This window comes from Ambystoma mexicanum, chromosome 11 (genome assembly GCF_040938575.1).
Source record: "Ambystoma mexicanum isolate Mex_15411 chromosome 11, UKY_AmexF1_1, whole genome shotgun sequence".
Lineage (NCBI taxonomy): Eukaryota > Metazoa > Chordata > Amphibia > Caudata > Ambystomatidae > Ambystoma > Ambystoma mexicanum.
This window is the reverse complement of record NC_090934.1, coordinates 337,328,718-337,353,131: the sequence shown is the minus strand read 5'-3', so window position 1 is coordinate 337,353,131 and position 24,414 is coordinate 337,328,718. Positions and strand designations below refer to the sequence as shown.

The window sequence follows — 24,414 nt, the reverse complement described above, 5'->3', positions numbered from 1 at the left end:
CACCGGTGTTGATTTATTATAAATTATGGGACTGTAAAACATGAGTTGCTGAGAAGCCCCTGAGCGACTGGTAATCTTGAGAAAGGGTACAGAGGATGCTGATAAACCACAGAGAGAGTGGTAATCCTGAGCAGAAATAAAGAATCTGCCAATAACCCTCTGTGTGAATGGTAATCTTGATCTGAAATACACAGGTTGTGGAATAAATGAGCCCTCATAGACTAACAATCCTGAGAAAGGACAACGTTGTGGATGCAAACGTTTTGAGAACGTAGCTAATGTCCCTTTAAAATAAGGCTAACCTTTTTCTAAATTGATGTCATTTCATCACACATTGTGCAGGAAGTGGGATGCTAGGATGGGTTTGTCAAATTGGCAAAGGCCTATTTCTCCTCAAGATTCATCAGTTCTATGCAGGAGCTTCCTCTACCTGTTGGCTGTATGCAGTTCCAGAGGCACTTCACCACCACAGCATAGAAGTATGCAATTATCTGCCCATGCCCAGCTCCAAAAGTTCACTCCAGTTTATATAAATGATTTGATAGACAAACAAACCTGAGAAAGGACAACGTTGTGGATGCTAAAGTTTTGAGAACGTAGCTAATGTCCCTTTCAAATAAGGCTAACCATTTTCTAAATTGATGTCAATTTATCACACATTGTGCAAGAAGTGGGATGATAGGATGGTTTTGTCAAATTGGCAAAGGCCTACTTCTCCTCAAGATTCATCAGTTCTATGCAGGAGCTTCCTCTGCCTCTTGTGATTTATATAAGCTGGAGTGAACCTTTGGAGCTGGGCAGATAATTGCTTATGCAAGGAGAATTCTCTCTACAAATAGTCACACCAAGCAGGATCAATTAAGCAGATTTTCCATTTAAATGTTGAACATGCCTAAATTGGGGATGCCAGGGAGTCTAGGCAAGTATTAAACTGTCAGGTTATTATGCAAGTCTATGCAAAAAGAACACGCATACTCGTCCTTGGTACTTAAGGCGTTAAATAAGGCAATCCAAAGAAGTAGACATAAATAGCATTCTGTGACTTTACCCTCTCCTGATTGTGGTTCCACTGGGATCATGGGATCCTGGCCAACAAGTCTAGTACTTCTAGTACTTCTTCTATGTATTGTACAAATATTTGCCTAAAGAAAAGAGAAATTACAACTCCGGATGTATTTTAGTAACCCTATTCTTTATTCCGGGCTGGGGTCATTCACATGACGGTGCAAACTGTAGATTTTGATTTTTTTTTAATATTGCTTGGCTTCTGCTTGAGATCCGGTAGAGCGCTCATGGACAGGCTGTGCACTTTCTCCTGCAGCAATTCCTTCTCGAACAAAAGGCTCTGTGACCGCTCCTCAAGATTCTTGATCAGTGTGATCCATTTCTGAAAACAGGGAAAGCAAAACATACATGACTAACATAGACATTCACTCATTTACATTTATTGATTTTGTAATAGACTGAAGAAAAACACTTATTGTTCTAAAGCGCAGTTTATGTTCGATTCCACAGACTAAAATGGTAAAAGGGCACTACTATCTTAAAGATCTAAAGTTAAATATTTCAAAGACAACTATAAAAATGCAAAATAAATAAATATCTGCTATTAAAAAAAGTTTTTGTTCTAGATCTCAAAATGAATAGTTAATAAGTACCCCTTTTTCATGCCGGTTACCTACAAACAGCATCCACTTGTATACCTACTCCCGACAAGTATTAATGACCATGTACTGTACCCTGCCCCCATTTCATTCCAAGGGGTAACTCCTCATAGTCCCAAGTTTCCAATGTCCTCTTTAGCCATCCATTTTTGGGGTGGGGGGACAATCTCTGCTCTCCTTCAACAACCACCATTTCCTGCTCCTAAATTTGTTTATACAATCATTCATGTTATAATCTTTGTATTTACACCTCAATAGATTTTCAGTTAAATATATTTTCAGTTGATGTGTTCGAGTGCCCACCATTTTCCAGGATGTCAAAACAATAAGGTTTGCTGGGCAGGTTTCAGACTATGGTGGGGGTTCGAGGACTTACTGATCACCTCAATTTAGGATGTATATATTCACACACTCACAGCAAAAGGAGACCACTTTCTTACGGAGTATGTATACATTTTAACTGTACCATAAGGAGTCACAGTCAAGATAAAAGACTCACGGAGTGAATGGACTGATTTACAAGACACAGAAGAGGGTTCACATTTTTACAATAGTGGTGTAAGGACACATATGTATGCTTACTAGTCCTTTGTGGAAATTGCTTTGAAAGAGAGAAAGTGTGGCAACTTAACAAGCTTTGGACAAGCATCCAAAGCTTCAAGACAGGAATTTGGCCTTGTCAGAAAAAGAGCACTAGCTCTCAGAAGCATTTAAAACCAATTTCGATGGGGACGTGGCCTGGCGTGTCATCAGACAGGATGGCTCTTGAGTCCTTCCGCTGAGGAAGAGGTGATGGGGTCGTGAATGCACCCCTTCTAGAGGAGGAAAATGCTGTGAACTGCAACGACCTGCGTAGGAACCGTGGTATCCGCAAAGCAATTTCGGACTCTGGACTGCCTGTGAATGCAGCGATGTTGACGGCTCTTGGGGCGACTGGCTCTGGACAAACATGGCAGCCACCAACCGGCCCGGAAGGAGAGTAGAAGTGTGTGAGAGACGATGCAAGTGTGTGAGGAGCTGACCCATCTACAGTGCACGGCTGAGGAGACAACTGTGCCTGTTGAGTGGGGAGTTCTGGTGCGTCAGTGAGTGAGCGATCTGGAGCTTGGGGGAGGCTGCAAAGGTAAGTGGACATGCAGTTGTGCTGGCTCCAAGCGGGCCGTGGGCCCTTGATGATAACACCTGGGGTTAGGCTCGAGGATCTATGTGATCACTGTTCATTTCTTACTATGCATACCAAAATGTAGATTTTCTTTGTTTTACCCCATTTCACTGCATATGTATTTAGGCAGAGCCGCATTCCCCTCCACAACCCCCCACATTTATTATTAACTTAACCCATCCCCCTGTTGCGTAGCACGCACGCATTGTGAGCATGCGCAAGCCTCATTCGGGCTCGCGCATGCACTTCGTTAATAAAGGAGGTCCCGGCTAGCAGTTACAGCCGGGACCCCGTACCAGAAACACGCGTCCCGTGTGTCTCTCTGCCTGCATGCGTGCGAGCGTATGTGTTCATGCGGGGTGCCTGGGGGAACACGCCACCTCTAACACTGGGCACGAGGAACTGTGACGGTGGGGAATGCGACATTGCTCCGGCTGCTGCTGAGTGAGAGAAAGTGTTTTCTTTCCCCAAGTGGTCGCGAACCTACGCACTTGGCCGGCAGCCATTTTGGGATACATGCGGATCACAGCGGTTGCGGCCCACACGGGTGCTCGTGCGCCGGCTGTGATCCGGATTGCCTTTCAACAATTTTTGGACACTCCATGGCCCTTTACAGATAAAGGGCTGTGGTTCATCTTGAGGAAAAGGCTGAGGGCACTGCCCACATCTGCTGCAGGCCCACCACGCCTCCGACCTGGCACCCCTTTGTGCCTGGACACCCATCCTGGACACTTGACGGTCAGTGCAGGCATTTCAGGGCTGACCCAACGGCTACACCCTCAACCCAGTCACCACCATGGGTGAGGAGGAGGGAGATGAGGGAGCCCCCATACCAGTCCCACACAGGATGCACAGCACCTTGGCACCCATGCCTGAATTCGACACCACAGGCCCACCATCTAAACTGGGGCCGAAGTGGCTATTGTGGGTGAAGAAAGTGGAAATGTTTTTCAGGGCCTCGGGGGAGACGGATGACGATGCGAAGGTGGCCACGATGGTTTACTCAGCTGGCACGGAGGTCCACAGGATTTATAACTCGCTAAATCTTCAGGTGGTCACCTATGATACGGTGAAACAGGCCCTCCAGGACCACTTCCTCCCCAAGGCGAATGTCGATTTCGACAGATTTATGATGTGTGCAGAGAAGCAGCAAGGGGAGGAGTCCTTGGACCAGGTCTGTGCACGGTTGAGACACCTCGCAAGCACCTGCAGGTGGGTGAATGAGGAGGAGATGGTGCGGAACCAGTTGATTCAGGGGTGCAGCTCCGGGAAGTTGAGGAGGCAGGTGCTTAGGGAGCCAGGCCTGATGCTGCCGCAAATCCTGGACACTGGGCGAGCATATGAACTGGCGGAGTCCAGAGGTGCAAAGATGGGCGCAGCGATGCATCCAGGGAAGAGTGAGGATGTCTTTGCCATCAGGCCCTCTGCCCCAGGTAGGGGGCGCTGGGGCCCCAAAAGAGCGGACAGTCCCTCTGCACTTGGAAATCTACAGTCCTGTCCGTACTGTGGATATGACCTGCAACATGCTGGGATGTGTCCTGCAAAGACTAGAGTCTGTGGAAGGTGTGGCACGCCAGGACACTATGCGTGAGTTTGCAGGGCCTCAATCCCAGTGGCTGCATCTAGGGGGCCGGCAAGGTAAAGCAGGGGTAACCCAGGTGCGTGAGGGGTGTGTCGTCGATTGAGCAAGGCGTGCAAGATCTGGACATTGCCGAGGAGGAGGAAGATGACGAGGAAATCTTTTTCATCTCGAGCATTGCCACAGGATCAAGGCAGAGCAGGCAACCAATGTGCACTGTGAACATTGGTGATGTGCCCACCCCAGTCTTGATCGACACAGGAGCATCGGTCTGCATGCTAGCCGCTGACCACTATTAGGCTCTCCCGGGTCCTCCCAAGCTGGAAGATTCCAAAGCTCGGATATACTCCTTTGTGGGGACACGCCGCTGCCAATTCAGGGAATCTTCGTGGCCCCGGTGTCACACGGGCTAAACAAGATCAAGGCGAGGTTCTTTGTGACTAATGTAAGTCCGCACTCCCTACTGAGCTGCGCTGCCTCCGAATACCTCGACATCGTGCATTTCACTCTGTCGGTGTACCACACAGACATTGATCGCCTGCTGCAGCGGTTCAAAAGTATCTTTCAAGGCGTGGGAAAGCTGAAAGGTGACCCAATCAGACTCCACATCGACGGGTCCGTGAGGCCGACGGCCCTCAAGCATCGAAGAATTCCATTCCATCTGAGGGCGCAGGTGGAGAAAGAACTTCAATCACTCATTGACTTGGATATCATCGAGAGGGTGGAGGGCCCAACCCCGTGGGTCTCCCCCATAGTGGTGGCACCGAAGCCCGAGCAACCAGGGGCTGTCCACATCTGGGTGGACATGGGACTGCCAAATGCCGCCATAAAGAGGGAACGTCACCTTACGCCCATGCTGGATGATATAGTGGGTGAACTGCAGGGGGCAAAAGTCTGCTCCAAGCTTGATCTGAGGTCTGGGTACCACCAGCTGAAACTCCACCCGGAGTCATGGTACATAACTACGTTTACGACCCATGAAGGGCTATACCAGTTTAAAAGACTTAGTTTTGGTGTCTCGTCAGCTTCGGAAGTCTTCCAGAACGTCATCCGGGGAGCCCTGGCAGGACTAAAAGGTGTCATTAACATGTCAGATGACATTCTAGGCATCGCACAGTCGGAGTCTGAACACCTGAAGAGACTGGAACGAGCATTGGAGAGACTCAAGAGTCTGGGGCTGACCCTACACTGAAAGAAATGTGAATTCCTCAAGGACCGGATAGAGTTCTTTGGGTTTGTATTCCATGCAGGGAGCATCTTGCCCGACCCGGAGAAGGTGAGAGACATACGTGAAGCGGCCCCACCAGAGTCACCGGCTGAGATAAGAAGCTTCCTCGGCATGATGAACTATTGTGGTGATTCATTTGCGATCTGGCGTCACTGTCGGAGCCCTTGCGGGCCCTGACGAGGAACGACGTTACATGGGCGTGGACTTCCAAGGAACAAAGAGTGTTTGCCAAGATAAAGAAGGCTCTGTCGGGCCAGGAAACCATGGCGTACTTTAGCCCAGACAGGGAGTCAGAGATAGTCGTGAATGCCAGCCCTGTGGGACTTGGTGCGGTGCTCATGCAAGCGGACTCTCAGGGACTCATGCGTCCAATCATGTATGCCAGCAAGGCGCCCACAGAAACGGAGTAAAGGTACTTGCAGATTGAGCGGGAGGCCCTGGCCATTCTGTGGGGCTGTAAGCACTTTAGTATCTACATTCTGGGAATACCCATTGTGGTGATAACCGACAACAAGCCGATCATTCCGTTCATGGCGGGCACCTCCTCCAAGCCACCTCCACGCATCGAGCGGTGGATGCTGTTGCTGATAGAATATGGGGTCAAGCTGCAATATCGCCCGGGCACCCATAACCCAGCGGACTACCGGTCCAGACATCAAGAGGCTGGGCGCCCCCGAGACTCGGCCAAGGTGGTGGATTGCATTGAGATGGTGCACAATGTCGTGGAGGCGGCCCTGCCAGTGGCCCTGGCACGCCAGGAGATTGCGGATGCTTCGAAAGAAGACGAGATGTTCCTGATCATCAAGGAGGCAATGGACAGCAGGGAGTGGAGAGAGGTGCTCACTAACAACACCAGACGGGAGACCGGGGCTCAAAAGGACCTCCAAGCACTGTGGAAGGTGCGCAATGAGCTCTCAGTTGCAGACGACGGCCTTCTGTTGAGAGTTCGTCAGATTGTCATCCCGCAAGCCTTGGTGACGAAAGTGCTACAGCTGGCCCACAAGGGGCATCAAGGAACCGCAAAGACTAAGGCGCACCTAAGACTGAAGGTCTGGTTCCCGGACCTGGAGCAAAGGGTGGACGAGTTTGTGCGCTCATGCGTTCCATGCCAAGCGGCCAGTCCGGCGGAAAGGGGACCACCAATCAGAGCCATGGAAAGGAGTGAGCAGCCTTGGGGGATGGTGCACGCCAACTTTGGGTCTACGGGCAGAGGACTGTACTTTCTCTCAGTGGTGGACCAGAGGGTCACGGTATCCCGAGGTGGAGCTGGTAGAGTCAACGGCCAGTGACCACACCATCCTGGCACTGAGAAGATGTTTGCCACCCATGGTTTCCCCACTGAGCTTTGTTCGGACAATGGCCCACCGTTCCAGGGGCAGCAGTTTGCCAGGTACTGTGAGGAGAGGGGATCAAACACCGGAAGGTCACCCCGCTCTGGCCCAGGGCGAATGGAGAGGCCAAGCACTTCATGTAAACACTCAACAAGGTCTTCCGAATTTCGTTGGATGGAGGAGGGCAATTGTGCCAAAACCTCTTTAAATTCCTGCAAGAGTATCGGACAACCCCCCATCAGTCCACCAGGGTCGCGCCGGCCGAGGCGCTATTCAACCGGTGCCCCAGGGGACTGCTGCCGGAAGTAGAGGGGCGCCGCCCCGGGGTGATCGACAACAACCGTGTGCGCATGGAGCGAAGGATCAAGAACGAGCAGGAAAGTGCCTGCAGGAACCTGCCGAGAAGACGATCGAGGAAGGGGACACTGTCCTGGTCCGGAACAGAAGGCTGGAGGGGAAGCTATCTCTCCCCTATGAGGCCCAGCCGCTAGGAGTGACCCACGTCAAGGGGTCCATGGTCACGGTGGCCAACGCGAGGGGAACCATCACGAGGAACGTATCCTACTTCAAGAGGATCGAGGCAGCCCCACAGGCAGCACCACCACCCACGCCGCAAGAGGCATCCTCTCCAGGACCCGGACCAGGAGCGCGGCCGGGGGACGAAGGCCTTCCAGAGGTCCAGGGGACACCGAGACAACCTCGAGAGAAGGCCAGAAGGTACCCGAGCCGGGAGGGGCACCAACGCCCGCTGAGGTTCCAGGACTTCATCATGGACCCGGTCTCTTAGGAGGTCGAGAACTGGTCCTGTGTTCCCAGGTTGTGTTTGTTATTTGTTAATGTTGGACTTGTTCATTGTTTGGGGAAAAACGAGGGATGTTGCGTAGCACGCACGCATTGTGAGCATGCGCGAGCCTCGTTCAGCCTCGCGCATGCACTTCGTTAATAAAGGAGGTCCTGCCGAGCAGTTACAGCCGGCACCCCGTACCAGCAACACACGTCCTGTGTGTCTCTCTCTGCCTGCATGCGTGCGAGCGTGTGTGTACATGCGGGGGGTCTGGGGGTCACACACCACCTCTAACACCCCCCACATATATATGCAGTCAAATGGGGCTTTATAAATTCTGCATTTTGGGATGCGCAGTCATGGGATGCGCAGTGATGGGGTGATACCGAGGATTGAAGACGGGTTGTTTTTCAATGGGTGTGGAACAATTTCTGCACTGAGCCCTCGAGTCTTTGGCGCTGTATGTCATCAGCGAGGGAGCTTCTTTTAGATTGAGGGGAACTTGCTGATGCACAGCACCAAGGTGAGGCAAGCTAGTTGAGGGCAGTGATCATCCGTGGAGCATGATCTGGAGGGTGGAGCGTGAGCCCCTCACTGGTGGTTTGCAGGGGACATGGTCGGGGACATCATTTGTCGGTCTCCCTTGCTACCCCTAAAAAAAGGTAAAAGAATTACTTTTTTTTATTTTTATGGAAGCGCCTGGGCTGTGGCTCTTTATTTCTGAAGTGGCAGGCTTTCTTGTTGAGCCCTCTTAAAAAAAACAGGGGGTTCCACAAGTGTAAAACTTTGAGCAGTAACCCTAAATAAGAAAGAATAGGAACAACAAATAGTCTTTCTGGAATTCTATATAATAATTGCTCGACTCATTCAAGGTTTACTTTATACACACTTCAGGGGTGAGTCACTGATTTAATCTGATTTAGTCTGTTCTTAAAGACCTCAAATTCACAATGCAGACAAAAACTATATGTATTTTGCTTTTCGCAAGTTGCAGTTTTAGCATGTTTTTTTCTGCTGTTGTCTCTGTTACGATCATCTCAAGACATTCCATCTCGGTGTCCTCGGCCACTTCATAAAATCCTTGTTCCTTAAGAACTTGTGTACAGTGTAGAAATGTTTGACCATAGCACATCAAGTGACCCTTGATTTCATTGTGCCACAATTAATGTTTTGTTGTAATATGTCTATCTTTCCTATCTCCATGGCATGCTGCTCAGCATGTTTGTTTGCATGTATAAGGTAGCAGGTGCCCAGAGTATGTGATGCCGTATGAGTGCGCTGCTTTCCCTACGCTACTCTAAATTCTTTCATTCACGGTTATGAACCCTCCAATGGTATGTATTTTGCCAACCTCTGAAGCCTGAAAAGTAGATCCATGCAGGCTTGACATGTGGACAAATTTGCACCAGACCTGCAGATGAACTGGCCTGCTGGTAAATCTCAGTTACCAGTTTATTGGTATCCACTACAGAGTTTAATATAATTTCTGACTTCGAGAACATTCACACTTGTAATTGCTCATTTTACTATAGCCGGTAAGGTAACTACAGCTGGTAAGATAGCTCAGTGGGTTGAGCGTTCACTGCTGCGATTTGTGTTTGATCTGCAGGTTCGAATCCTGGCAAGGATAACTCAGCTTTTCATCTTTCTGAGGTCTATAAATGAGTACCAACACAGGATGGGTGATATTGTATGTATATTTGTTCTGTATGAAGCACTTAAGAGTAAGTCCTATATAATAACACATTATCATTTGGCCTTAAAAGGCTGCTTACATTCACAGTAATTTGGTAACATGGGCCTATACACACTGATATTAAAGCTACATATGGTGATTCATTCTTGTATGAAATGTATATCACATTACCGTGATATCGTAACCATATTTATCCTAGTGTACTTAGGATCAATGCTATGTGATGCCACTTATTGTTTTGTTAAGGGGTAAAAGGTTGTGTTCCATCACTATTCGCGATGTCACTTCGGGTTGGGGTGAAATGACATCACATCCTGTGATGTCACCAGAGGTCAAGGGTCGCCTGATGTCACTATTGCTACCCCTGGCATTTTGGTGAAATGACGTCCCTGGACATGGTGCTGAGGGGATCCTTTTGTTTCCCCATCTGGTTATCCTACGTTAACTGCATTCTGCTGCTGATTTGAGTCCAGCTCCAGAAACCTCAGGATACATCTAAGAAGGCGGAAAATGTTGTGCCAATGGTACATGCAGCTGAGATTCCCCAAGGTTTGCATGCTCAAGCAACCACTAAAGCTGATTTCCAAATGCTCCTTCATGAGATCAGGAAAGCAATCCAAAATAGTACAGCAAACTCTCTCAGAAAATAACCGCTCTCACCTACTTAAAATGCCTGACAACGCAGACATAGATTTGGATGAACTCAGCATACCCGCTTCAGAGCGCAACCACAAGTGGGCGCTCCAGACATTTTAACCAGAGTCCATTCATTTTTAGTTAAGGAACGGATAAGGAGGGCAGCGGGGGATGTGTCGGACATTTGCTTCAGGGATGCCAAATATATCCTTGTATCAGAACCTTGCCACTACTACTTTAATGAAAAGGAGAGCCTTGCATCCAATGGCTGAATGGCTGAGAGAGAAGGAGAGAAGAAGATTTCGTATAAATGGGTATTTCCTACTGTGCTACTTTTTATTGCTAATAGTGTATAGTGGTGTTTAAAGTCGATGAAGGAGATGGGGCGGCTGCTGCAGCCTGAGGATGAGGATGAAGCTGTGGGCGAGAAGTGCAGAGACTCTTCTTCTGGTGCTACTGTACCCTCTGCTCCAGGGGCCCAAGTCGGGAGATCCAGGAGGCCCAGAGGCATTACTTTGAAGACCAGGAAAGGGAACGAGCGATTGAAATTATGGCTTAGACCATCCTATACTAATCAAGTGTATCGACAAATGCGAAACCATGGTATGCCGATGTCAAATCTAGAAAGTTGCCAGTTTACATTTTGAGCAATGAAGGGAGGGTTGTAGCATTGGCTGCTAGACCTCTGTGGACTTACAAACTCAGAAGGTGAAGAAGGTGTATATCCTGCATATATTTACTAGTTTGATTTGTTATGGGTATGGGTCTGGGGAAATGTGGAGGGAGGGGAATATGGGAATTGTGTATGAGTTGGTGTTTATTGTTGAAAGGTTGCTGCAATGTGATGGAGTCCTGGCTAAATTGAGACAAGATTCCTTAAATGTAGGTGCTGTAAGAGCACACGCTCATGTGTGAAATGTTTAGTTCACCTGATGATGTGAAGATGAGTGAGATCCGGCTGGTGACGTGGAATGTGCTGGAATTTAATTCTCCTATGAAGAGGAGATCAGTTCTGCAGAAACTGCTAGACAGGTCCTCTGCGATTGTTTGTTTGCAAGAAATGCACCTGTTGAAGCAGATGACTGATCCATAGCATATACACGCACCAGTTCTTTTTTATATAGTGGAGCGAAGAAAAGGGGGGTTGTGATACTTGTTGCAAGTGATGTGCCATTTGTTAACATTGAGATCTTAAGGGACCCTCAGGGCCGATTCATTTTTGTTAAGTGCATACTGTTCGAACAAATCGTTACATTGATGTCTTTATATGCACCCAACAGTGCGCAAGATCAATATGTGAATGCAATTGTCCCCCAAGAGGTGTCTTTTGTTGAAGGGCAAATTATAATATGGGGTGATTTTAATCTGGTCCCTAATCCAGACATTGATAAAATGACTCAGCCTAGGCTAGATTACAGGAATGCAACTGCATTAGCTAGCTTTCTATGGTAGTTGGATGACGGGGGCGGGAGGGTTTAGGGGGTGGATGTGTGGAAATTGTTTAATGATGACATGCAGGACTTTACGTTTTATTCTCACATCCTAGACCTGATATTAGGGTCTGTTCCACGCTTTCCTTGTCTCCGGGAGACTATATCGTGCCATGAATTGTCTCTGATCACGCGCCCGTTATCTCAATGGTAGTGGTCGTTCGTCGTCCGCCCAAAACCGTGGTTCCTGGAAGTTGTATGATCCTATATTGAAAGATGTGGTTATGTGCCGGAAAACATCTAAGGTGATCTCAAACTACTTTAACGAAAATAGTATATCTGAGCATTCAATGGTGACCTTGTGGGACCCCATGAAAGCGATTGTTCGAGGGGAGATGTGTAGCAACGCAGCATATACTAGAGCAAACAGATTGACTGAAACGCGGTTAGTAGAGGCGGTGCGTGAGGTAGAGGATGACCATAAAGATACAATGTCCCGGGCGGTGTTCTGGAAGCTAAAGTTGGCAAGGGCTAAGCTGGAAGTGCACAGGCCTTCCTCAAGACCAAGCAGCATTACTATGTGCACTGTAATAAGGCAAATTGACTGTTAGCCTATAAATTGAGGAAGGTCCACGCCCGGAATAATATACAGGGGAGTAAAGATGAGGCTGCAGTGGTGGAGTGTAATGATGTCGAAGAGGTGACCAATCAGTAAGTATTTCTCAGCCTTGATGACTGGTGATCCATTTCCAGTGGAGGATTGATTGAATTATGTAGCTACAGTGGATTTACCTCACATATCTGTGGATCTCTTGAGTGCTCTTGAGGTCCCGATTCAGCCTCTAGAGGTGGAATGGTCCATTAAAACCCTTAAGGATAAAGCCCCGGAGCCAGATTGCTTCCCCTCAGTGTTTTGTAAGAAGTTTCAGGTCCAACTGATACCCAGTGTGACAAAATTGTTTAATTCATGGACACAGGCAAAATAACCCTGTCTATGGAGGAATCGGATCCAGTATTGATACCAATAACTGAGAAGGACCACATGGGCTGTGAATCATGTAGGCCAATTAACATAATGAATAATGCTGCAAAATGTATTCCAAAATGTTGGCGCCAAGGCTAATGGGGGCACTTCAGGAGTTGATTAAATAAGACCATACTGGGTTTATAACAGATAGGACTACTGAGGACTACATACAGAGGGTTCTGAATATCGTAGAGGTCACGAATAGGGAGAAGATCGAAATGGGAGTCATGTCACTTGATGCCCATAAGACTTTTCATGTGGTGGATTGGGATTTTATACAATTGCTGCTTGAATCGTCTGGGTTCCGCCTGAATTTTTGGAGACTGATTTTGTCAAATAACTAGGGGCCGTCTCCAGCAATAAGAATTAACGGATACCTTACACCTAAAATAGCTATTTCAAGGGGGACTATACAGTGTTGCCCTCTGTCTCTCCTGATTATTTCCTTGTCTATGGAACTGTTTGGTAAAACGTTCAGGGATAATGGGAAGATTAAGGGGAAGGAGGTCAAAGGTGAAGTATATAAGTTATCCCTTTATGCGGATGATGTTATGGTTACTACACAGAAAGCAGGCGCATCTCTGGCTGCGATGATAGAGGAAATGAAAAATTGTGGGCTGACTCTGTGATTCGTGGTTAACTATTCCAAGTCCAGTGGCCTAAATGTGTCTATACCACTGCATGTGCAACAGGACCTCTCTAAGATTGCCCAATTAAATGGGTTCGGAAGGGTATAAGCTATCTGGGGAGTTTGCTAAGGACCTGGATATACGCGACAAACAGGAACTTTCTTGGCTTGGTAGGATGCCGGCACTGAAAATAAACTTGATGCCCAGGTTGCTGTACCAATGCTTGGCTCTGCTAGTTAAGATCCCAGATCCCATTATGCGGACACTTCAGGTAAGTATTCTCGAATTTATATGGGGAAAAAAGAAAGCACACATACCAAGGAATTTCTTGTAAGGGGGGCTAGGAGGGGGGGGGGCTGAGCTTCCCAGATATCCACCGATATCATTTGGTGGCACAGTTGTCACATATCCTGACCTGGGGAAGAAGTGATATTGCGCCACAATGGAAGCAAATAAGATCTCTCAGATCCCCTTTCTGAATATATCCAACCATAAAGATGAGTGTTTCATATTGGCCTCGAGAAAAAATAGTATACACTTTTGAAATAACGTAGCCTGTAGGTGGCAATCCTGATGAGTATGGGTCAGCTCACTTCTATTTGGGGCAATGCGGACTTACGGTCATTCATCCAGGCAATACTAAGGAAAAATGTAGGGGCTGGATCGAAGGAGAGTTAGAACATCTACACCAATTCTATACAGAAGGCAGGCCACTATCCTTTGTGGAATGCAAAGCTCAGTTCCATTTTGTGGAGAATGACAAATTTTAGTATGTGCAATTACGACACTGGCTCTCTCACCCAAATACTAAAGCTAGGGACACAAGGTAGTTAGAGTGTTAGAACTTACGCTCCATTCTGGTTTAAAAAAGGCGAGGATGTCCACACTATACAATCTATTGGACAGACATGACCCTCAGGAACGGTTGTTGTATGTGGTTAAGAAGGTGCAAGATTTAGATATTGAAATTGACAAAGGGGCCGGGAATCGTATCTGGGCTGTACTCGCGGATCCACGATGCGTGTGACTGATGAAGAATGCGTGCTGAAGATCTGTTATAGGTGGTACATGACACCGCAGATGTTGAATGAGATGAATACCACTTATTCCCTGTACTGTTGGGCAGGTTGTTTCGGAGGTTGGATCGTTTATACACCTACTATGAACATGTGGTAACGTGAGACATTTTCCGAAGGAGGTACTGGCACACATTAAAGAAATTACTGGAGTCCAGCTGATGATGGACCCACGTGCTATACTTCTGTAGGAATGTGGGTATTTTTCCATGTCTGGGCTCCTGTCTAATTTATTGATCCACCTGCTGACAGCTGCCAAGATCACTATTGCTAATAATTGGAAAAATCCAGAAGACCCTTTTATCCAGATGTGGTTTGTGAACATCTGGGACATATTGGTGTCATAAAAGATTACAGCTCTGGGTATGTGTAAATATGTTAAATGCTAAACATGTATTGATAAGTGCATCCGACTGGGGACCGTTTATATGTGGGATTTTTGGTTTACAATCTGGACTCCATCAAGGAATCCGGTTTTGGTACTATTGTCTTAACTCAAAAAACACTGGTGTACATCTTGCACTTTGCAGAATTTGGTTAACTGTGCGCAAAGCTATTACAGAAATTAATTAGCTGTTTTAACATTATGTACGTGGTGAATCATTGTTTGTTTGTTGTATCTGTATTCTATGTTAGATTTTCTTACATTTGTATTTGTATATGTTTTAACTTATATCTTGTCATTTAGATTTTATTAGTTCGTATGAACTATATCACATTAAATAAAATATGTGAAATATAGGAATCTATGGTTGCCTTTTATAGAATGCTCAAAAAATGTACCCTCAGTGACTGCTAAGCCACCTCTACTAATGGTAATGGTGTTATTTATATATAGCACTTTCACCAAAGCGCTTTATATACAATATCACCCGACCGAAGTTGGTACTCATGTATCGATCTCAGACAGATGAAAGACTGAGTTGGCCTTGCCGAGCTTCGAACCTGCGACCTGCAGGCCACACAGAGATCGCAGCAGCGAATACTCTACCCTTTGAGCTATCTTACCAGCTTAATCTGCCGATTTTTATTTTTATGATAATATCTATATCTTGAGGAGTATACTATGTGCATTTATTTCATTTGTATGATAAACACATGATTCTTAAGTGACAGCATCTCTGTATATGTGATTTCATTTATGTGACAAGTAATAACGGATGTCTTTCTCTGATGGTGTGTCAATTTGTATCGCAGTAATGGTTGAATAAAAAGATTACGTTTGAAAAAAAACATTTTCGATGTGCAAGTTACACAATAGAAAAATACATCTGATTGACAAGCGGAACTAGAAGAGCAAATAGCGCTACTATTTTTGCACCTTTGTAAATCATCTCCCTGGGGTTGAAAAGTGCTGCTTTCAAATGGTTATTGAGGGTTTAGTAAATTGCACTTCTATTTTCATTTGTCAATCTGGTGCATTTTACTCATGCATACATTACCCCTCTAACGAGAGTCTCGTTGCTTTTGGAACACGCTTTTCTTGGTACACCGTCCTTTCATCGAGGGATGAAAGGACGCTGGGTTTTTCACCATTGTCATTTCAACGTGAAAACTCATCGAATTTTGTAGGGGAGGGTTAAAAAATACATAGATGGGGTGTGGGTGTTCAGGGATAGATAAATAATTAAAGGGGATGGGGGTTGGGGAGAACCCCCAAAACATAAAAAATAAATAAAAAAAATGAGAAATGGCCCCAGAATATATTTCAGTCTTGTATGGGTATATGTATGACAATTGGGAGGCACTAAAAGAATCCGGATGTGAAGCTGGTGAAATATGGCTGCCTACAGCAGTATATACTTGTGTGTACTTAGAGGTCTTGCAAGTTCATATAACTAGCACACAGGGATCCATCCTGACCCATGTGTACCTGTCCAAAATTCAATGGAGATGTGGTCATTCTCAGTATGAGTGCAGCGTCAATTTGTTGATTTAACATCTTCGAAAGGTGTACCAAATACATTTTGTTCCGATTGAAGAAACCAACGGGCAGGCTCGAACTGGCCTAAATGGGCAAAAGGGCAATGCCCAGACCAAAAAAGTAAAATGCTGGTGTGGGGCCGTTTGTTTGGTCAAAGTGGGCCGGTTTTTTAGTTTGGTAAATTACTTCACCATGTGGCTAGTAGTTCTGACCAGTGTTATTGAATAAATATTCTTTAAGTGCGAAATTGCGTCACATTTTAAGTGTTTCTTCTCCCATCCACCAGAGACAAGATAAATGGCAGTTTGTGTGTGGGTGGAATTGGGGTAATAATGGTGTTACCTAGCTTAGTGTAAGATCTTTTTCACTCGGTGTGTATACATCTGTCCTTTGTATGGCCACTTGCATTGTTTTGGGACAGGCCTCCTGAAGATGAAAAACGAATAAATAAAACAAGCATGTTTTGTCTTGTGTGTAAGCATGTGATAGGGATTTATCAGGCACTGCTCTAACGGTGCTGCCTGGTCATACAGTGGCAACAGTTGGAACATGGTGTGAGTACCTGGGAATATATATGATAGGAGAGCCAGGAAAAGGCCTATCTAACACCTCTACACTAGCTAAAAATGTTGCCTTTGCCAATGCTTGTTTTTAACACACCTTCAGTGCTTACAAATCAAGTGTAGCTGAAGACACACTTGTTTAAGACAGTTGTATTACACATGTAGCAGATTTACAGCTGCGCTTATGCCATTAACACTCAGAAGACTATTTAGAAATAATATGCACAGGCCTTTACAGCACAACGGTTGATGTTATTGCTTGGAAGAGCTATGTTATTGCTTGGTAGAGCTAGCTCAAGGGGATCCCAGGAGAATATGTTTAAGGGTGGGGGGAGGGGCTGATGGTGGGTGGGAAAGGCCATAGTGATTACTATTGGCAGAGGCAGTCAATGGGTGAGTAAATAATTGAAGAACGCTGGCAACCTCCCATCTGCTAGTCCTCCTACCTGTATTCTGATGTAATCGTTTTTCTTGAATATATAGCGCATAAGCATCATCAAATAGCCAAAACTAAAAAGCAGTTATAAAAGGTCTTGATACCCAGATTTGTCACCTCATTGACCTCTTCAAAACTTACAGGCCGATTCATGGAATTAATGTGTGCCGAAAATCTCCGTGCAAGTGTGCGAATCGCAGTGCAAGTGCGAAAATCACAGCGAAAGCCGCGCACATCGATTCATGGAAGTCCGTGCGAGTGTAAATCCATGGATGTGCGCTAAAATCCTGCGTGGCGCACGCGGGCGCACACGGCATCAAAGAGCGTGCGCTTCGCGCACAGCGAAAGCGCACATAGCGCGGCACACACAACAAAAGTAGGCGTAACACGGGGCGTAACACGCGGAATGGGGAACAACGCATTAAACTGTGGGCGTTACGGGGGAAGTACAGGAGGCAAATGCGCGGAACGCCCACACGCGCGCCTACAACACGTATTCATAGAATCGAACAGGGCTAACACGCGCGCCAAAAAAGACGCGCTAATCCGGAAACACGTACGCCAGCAGGAAGCAGGCGTACACGGACCCGCGCAGCATAAAAGTGCACGCAAACAACAAACAAGCTCAGACGCTACGATGAATATACCGTTCCTCGCAGCAGTGGTCATGGGACACCGCAGGAGGAGGATAGTCAGGGCCAGAATTTTTACACCCAGGACCAGCCTTTTTGGGATGCCTGATGGGGGAGGTACAGGTTTCCACCTCACATAATACTCAACCTGGTGAGTGAGTGGGAGGATGACCTCACATCATCCACCCTGTGCTCCCAAGCACTGAGCCCCTTGGAAAAGGTGCTCAATGTACTGCACTTCTTGGCCACTGGTTCATTTCAGCGGGCAAGTGCCATAATGGGGGGGTGTCACAGGCCACACAGTCACGCTGCCTACACCAGGTGTTGGCCATCATGACTGCACGCCCATCAGTCCGCAGGCACATATACATGCCCAGAACACCTGCAGAAAGGCAGGCTGCCGTCCAGGATTTTTACGGGGTGGCACACTTCCCCAAAGTGCTAGGTGTCATTGATTGCACCCATGTGGCACTACGTCCTCCCAGGGCAACTGAGCACATCTATAGAAACCACAAGCACTGGCATTCCAACAATGTGCAGGTAGTATGTGATGCCAAGGGAATCATCACCTCAGTATATGCCAACTATCCAGGGTCCACCCATGACAGTTTCATTTACAGAATGTCAACCCTAAACCGGGACCTAGAAGCTGGGCGGCATGGCGATACATGGCTGCTTGGTGAGTATAAATGCCACTGCACATGCGTGCATGCCAGATACTCAGTAATGTCACAACCCCACTAATGATACCCACCATCACCTCCCCAGGGGATAGTGCCTATCCTCTGAGCACCCACATGATGACGCCAATTCGGAACCCCACCACACCACCCGAGGTAAGATACAACACAGCCCATATTGCAACCCGGGGCATAGTGGAGCGCACATTCAGAGTGCTCAAGTCACGCTTTCGCTCCCTTGACCGCTCTGGTGGGCCGCTGCTATACGCTCCCCCAGTAGTGTGCAGGATCATAGTGGCAGCATGTATCCTGCACAATGTTGTAACACGCCGGAGCCTGCCGGTGGACATGGTGGTGCCCCTACATCCCCAACCACATGCACGGCCGCTGCGCATGGGAGGGGAAAGGGCATGTGGTGAGGCAGCCCGTACGCAGCTGGTGGCTAATACCTTCACCTAAAATCACACCCATGTGGAGTGCACACAGCCCTGGCACATACCAGCTGACAATCAATGATGATGACATAAGGGACAGTCAACTGTCACAACCATACCAACCTGAGATTGGTCACCTGGAAGTGTCACATTGTGTGCATCCCTACCTACCGAAAGACAAACAATGCTGTGTCACAAAAAGAGACACATTTATGCAGCATGAATGACAACCCCCTTGCAAAATACAACATGAAAATAGTGCCATGTCACCCAACCCCTCCCCATCTCCGCCACCCAACACACCATGTCATGTATTGCAATGTGAAAGCAAACAGAGGAATGCACAACACCTGACACAAGTGTCACAAAGGGCACTGTCCCAAATGGAAACAGGCCACAGACAATATGCTCCCAGTAATCAATAAAAAACAGCACACATGACCAAATACTTACCAGCAACACAATACAGCAACACAGCATGAAACATTGCCAAAATATGGCAGTACAAACTCAAAGTAGTGCAAGTCTTACAACCTGAATAAGCCAGCACCTCAACCCCTTCGTACTGCAGAGTGTTGCTGTCAGGCAAATGTGTCAGTGTACTGCATACAACATGAACTGCATCTGCAAAGGAGACAGCCTTGTGAAGACATGAAGAAGGTACCAGCGAATAAGGTGGAAGACATGGATGCACAAGCACATATCAATACACCATGCAGTGTTCAATACAACAACAATACCCACTAGGGATGTCCACACAGTATTGACTACAGACTGCCCACACAGCTCATGGGAGCCCAATGTCACTGTGTAAGTCACTGTCACTTGGTCACACCATTTGCAAGCCCATGGAAACGGGAAGCAGGAGGGGTATATGTGTCAGGAACCCAAGCATCTAATCAAACACAGGACAAGCCTGCATGTGCCCAGCCGGAATACACAGTGGATGGCCACGGGAGCCACACAAGTCAACACACTGTAAAAAAAAAACCAAAAAAAAAACAAAAATGGCCATGTGGGGGGTTGGGGGAGGCCACCCAGGAGGTTTGAGGACAGGGTGCACACCAACACCCACCTGTGTGGATGTTGTAGAAAAAAAAATACCTCCATGGGCTCATGGCCTGCACGGCTATGCCATTGTGGGAGAACTGCTGTCGCTCTCATCACCCTCTGCTGCTGCATCAGGAGGTGGTGGTGCTATGGGAGGCAGCCCATGCAAAGCCCTGGTATGGTCTTCCATGGCAGCAAGCATGCGGGTGTGGAAGGTCTGATTCTGGAGGATCATAGTGCGGAGATCCCCATGCAGCACCTCACGGGTTGCCTGCATTTCTGCAGGCATGGCCTTGCGTGATGCCCGGATCTCCTCATGGGTAGCCTGCAGCTCAGCTGAGAGCGAACGTATGAGCTGCTCCAGCTGCTGTTCTGCCCTAAAATTTCGGGAAGCCTCCCTGTGGCCCTGTGACTCTATTGATATGGCTTCGTGCAGAGTCTCCAGTGCCGCCCGTCAGTCCCTGTTGGACGCCAACATGTCTTCCCTCTGTGATTGGCAAATGGAGTCTGTTGCCTGCTGTTGTTGCTCCATCTGCCTTTCAGGGGGGAGAATGGAAGTGGCCACCCTCTCCATTGCCCGAGCCATCATTTCAACCAATGCTCCCTGTTGTGCTGCTGTACTGTAAATGGAGTTTTCGCATACAGTATTGCCTGGTGGCATACGGCCACCGCGTCGGCGGGCACCACACCTGTTTGGGGCAAGGCGATCTGCACCTTGCTGTGCCGGCACTGCCTGAGGCTGCAGGACTGCATTCCCCCTCTGATCTGCTGGCCCAGGAACAGGATCAGATGTTGTGGAGTGTGACCCTGCATCCGTGACCGCCAAAGGCAGACCTACCAACACTGACATCCCCATAGAGGGTTCTACCCCTGGTGCAGGTGGGTTGGACAGAACAGAATCCCTGCCAGAAACACTCACCTGCGACAGCACATAAGTCTCATCATCCGATTCAGCACCTCAATAGAGGTCTGGGGAGGTGCACCTAGAGACACCCCAGGACAGTATGGTCTGCAGTAAGAAATTGTTTTCACCCACCACCACACCATGTCCTCCACTGGTGCCCGGTTGTGGCTGAGATTCCTCCTGGGTCTGCACCATCTCCTCAACCTCTACAGCATCAAGTGGGTCATCACCTGCAAAAACATGAAAGCCAACAAATGAAAACAGGCATGAGCACCCTAGCACACACATAGGCCTGACAAGCCAGAGATCCAGTACATGATTTACACATGTCCCACATGACAATAACCCTGGCATGCATGCACTGTCAATGAGTTGGAAGGGGAGGCAAAAAGCAGACACTGAGGACACCAAGATGGAAAAGCAACACATTTGCTGCATGCTGGGTAGCACTGGCCTCACACATTAGCCTGTGAGTGGCATGTCCAATACACATACATGACACATGCCAGCACACAGATGGCATGTAGCATAGCCATGATACATTTGACAAGTACAGCCATATGTCAGTGAATGAGTACTGTCACCCATCCATGTGAGATGGACATGATGAGATGAAAAATGCCAAATAGTGTGACAAAATATGCATGTGCCACACACTGCAACACATCCAGTGTACAATGATACAGTTATTGCAGGCAGATGTACACATCAATTGTTGGTCACTTCAACATGTCATGAAACAACTATCATGTTCCACATTCCAACAGGCCCCAAAAATTAATGTGAGCAGGCCAATACTCAATCAGCCTGAATGGTCTAATCATTCACATAACAAGGTAACAAATGTGGGTCAATGTGGGGTGTAATCAATGACAGAAGCATGTCAGATATGTGGCATTAGGGCTGAAAAATGCATTGCAAAAATGGGAGAATTGAAACAATCAGCCTGAATGAACACTGAAAAATTCAGAACAATGTTGCAAGATGACAGTTCAAGAGCAACTGCAGTAATGTGGCGCTAATTGCCTACTGTGGTCAGAAGGGATACTGTCATTCCCAAATCCAGGGCCGGTTAATGTTTTGGAGGAAGCACATGGGTGACCCATACCACTCAGGAGTACACACCCTCACCTGGCACTAATTCAGAACCCGTCACCCAAGCAACATACACATGGATTACACACACATGCATGGGCACTCACCGGACAATGCGTCGTAATCTGGTAGGTCTCCCACGCCTTGGATCTGTTCTTCTGTGACAAAGGTTCCAGCAACAGACTCATGTTCAGTGAGTTGGTTGTCCTCTGGTGGAGACCCACCGCTAGTAACCAGAGTAGAGGCATGATTTGAGGCCAGCTTGTTCTTTGCTCTGTGTTTCAGGTCATTCCACCGCTTGCGCCTCACAAATCCAAGGGCACTAATGATGTCCGCGATGGTCTGCCAGTGTGCCCTACGTTGACCAGGTGTGGTCTTGGACCCTGCAGTCACCACCATTTCGTGGCTATGTGCCGACACATAGGCCACTAGTGCATCAAGTTCGGCGTTATTAAAGCTAGGCTTCCTTGACATGCCGGAGTGTGTAGCCGTGTCTGGAGTCTCAGCCTGTAGTGCCAGAGCACCCTTCTTCTTTTTCGAAGGTGGTGCGGATCCTGAGTGGCTTACGCTGCTCTGGTCAGTATGGGCAGAAGCGCAGGTGGACTGGGTACTAGAAGTGTACGAAGGCACAATGACCATAGGTCTTGGAGCAGGCATTGGCTGCAGGGTGATGTTGGCAGGGCCAACGTCGGTTTGATGGACCTGGACCGACACTGTCCCGGCTGGGAGACTCAGAGCTGGTGTGGATAGAGCTGCAGCTGCCCCTGCAGCCTCCCCACCCTGCCTACTTGGGGCAGCAGATGACATTGCTGCCCCATATCCACGTGGCCTGGTGACAGCAACCTTCCCCGCCACACATGGCTTAAACTTGCTGACCTGGAAGTCAGCCTGGGAGTCATCCTGTGCCGGTTCAGGTGCCAAAATGGGCCAGTCCAACAAGGGCTGAGCTGGGATGGTGTCAGCTACGTTTCCCACAACCATTGGGGGGTGGGGGCATGGGTGTCCCTGATTGGTCCTCCACACACAGGGTTCTAGGGGCACGCTGCAAATCCTGGCCACGTCCCCTACCGCGCCCACCGGGCCCACCTTTTGGAGGTCGGCCACCTTTGCCTCCCTTACTGCTTGGTCGCCTCCCAACCATGGCACTGATGTTGTTGTGCGTATGGGAGTAGCAGTAAACAATTGTCCTGGGCAATTGGGGTGAAAGGGGTAGGGTACTAGATGGAATTCGTACCCTAGTGCTCTAGCAAGGCTGTATGTGACCCCTGGGGGAAGATGACGGGGACACACAACGCACAGGCACCCCAAAAACAAAAGCACACGTGAACGCAACCCCTGGTAGACCACGTGCGTGGAAAAACAAACATGCACTACGCTGTGGCACCTAAAAAAACAAAAATAAGCGTACGCGTGTTACACGCAGCCTACAATGACCTCTGAAGGGGTACGCAACACACGGGGGCAACCACAGTTGGAAAATACGTGCGCGACTCACCGTCTGCCTTGAAAAAGAACATGAACAAAAGGCGCGTGTGCGCGTAGGCAACAACCCCACCAAAAGAAGAAAAGAACGCAGTCTGAGGAGACAGGGAGTACGAACAGGAAACGTTGTGAAGTAATCATGTGTGAACCGACAAGAAGTACAAGATACACCCGCTTGCTCTCCACAAAAAGCACGTACAAGGAAATAGCGTGATACTTACGTGCTTACGCGCTAAGACCCTTTCCTCCATTAGCATGGTGACGTGCAGTTTTCTCACGTGCTGATTTACGATGCACCCGTGTTGTGGGCAACGCCCGCGCACATAACGTCACTGATGCGCTTACGCGCTAAGGGCCTTTCCTCGGATTTCACGCTGGTGTGCAATTTTTTCACGTGCAAAATCACTCCGTATCCAGTGACCACGCGAAAACACACGGAAGACCACGCTCCTGCCCAAAAGGCCATTTTCCTGCCCCCAAAATCCCCAAGCACGCTCCCACCTGCCATCTGCTGTTGCCTGCCTACCTGCTGCCCACATGCCCTGCTATTTGCTGCCTGCACTTCAGCCAGGGGTGCAGTTGCTGTGACCACCCCTGCTTGAACCGAAGACTCCCGACTGGGATACCATCGCTCCACAGCCCAGCCCCAGGACCCAGTTGCCCACCCACACCTGCCTCTGGGGTTGCCATGTCGTGCACAACACTATCTGGCACCACTGGCAACCCCCAGCCAGAGAGGCAGAGGACCACCAGCTTCAGTGCCAGGGAAGTTGGTGTCCTGGTGGAGCATGTCCTGGGGCAGTATGATGCCCTCTTTGGAAGTTTGCGCGCCGACAATGAAGGACAGACCAGGATCTGGATGGACATCGCGACTGCCATCAACGAGGAGGGGGTGGCAGTCCGCGACATCAAACATGTCCATAAGCGCTGGGAGGACTTCAGGTCCAGGACCCTCGACCAGGCGCAGCGCCT

The 24,414-nt window shown here is 48.2% G+C and overlaps 1 protein-coding gene across 2 annotated transcripts in view; it reads right to left on the bottom strand.

Annotated features, from left to right (window-relative positions):
- Window positions 1–1,173: 1,173 nt before the first annotated feature.
- Window positions 1,174–24,414, bottom strand: part of SLFNL1 (schlafen like 1) — a 1,086,638-nt gene continuing 1,063,397 nt past the window's right edge. For both annotated transcript variants that reach the window (XM_069623052.1, XM_069623053.1), the window contains exon 5: window positions 1,174–1,387. In XM_069623052.1, coding sequence (XP_069479153.1) covers window positions 1,214–1,387 — 174 coding nt within the window. In that variant the 3' untranslated portion in view covers window positions 1,174–1,213. The remainder of the gene's footprint in view (window positions 1,388–24,414) is intronic.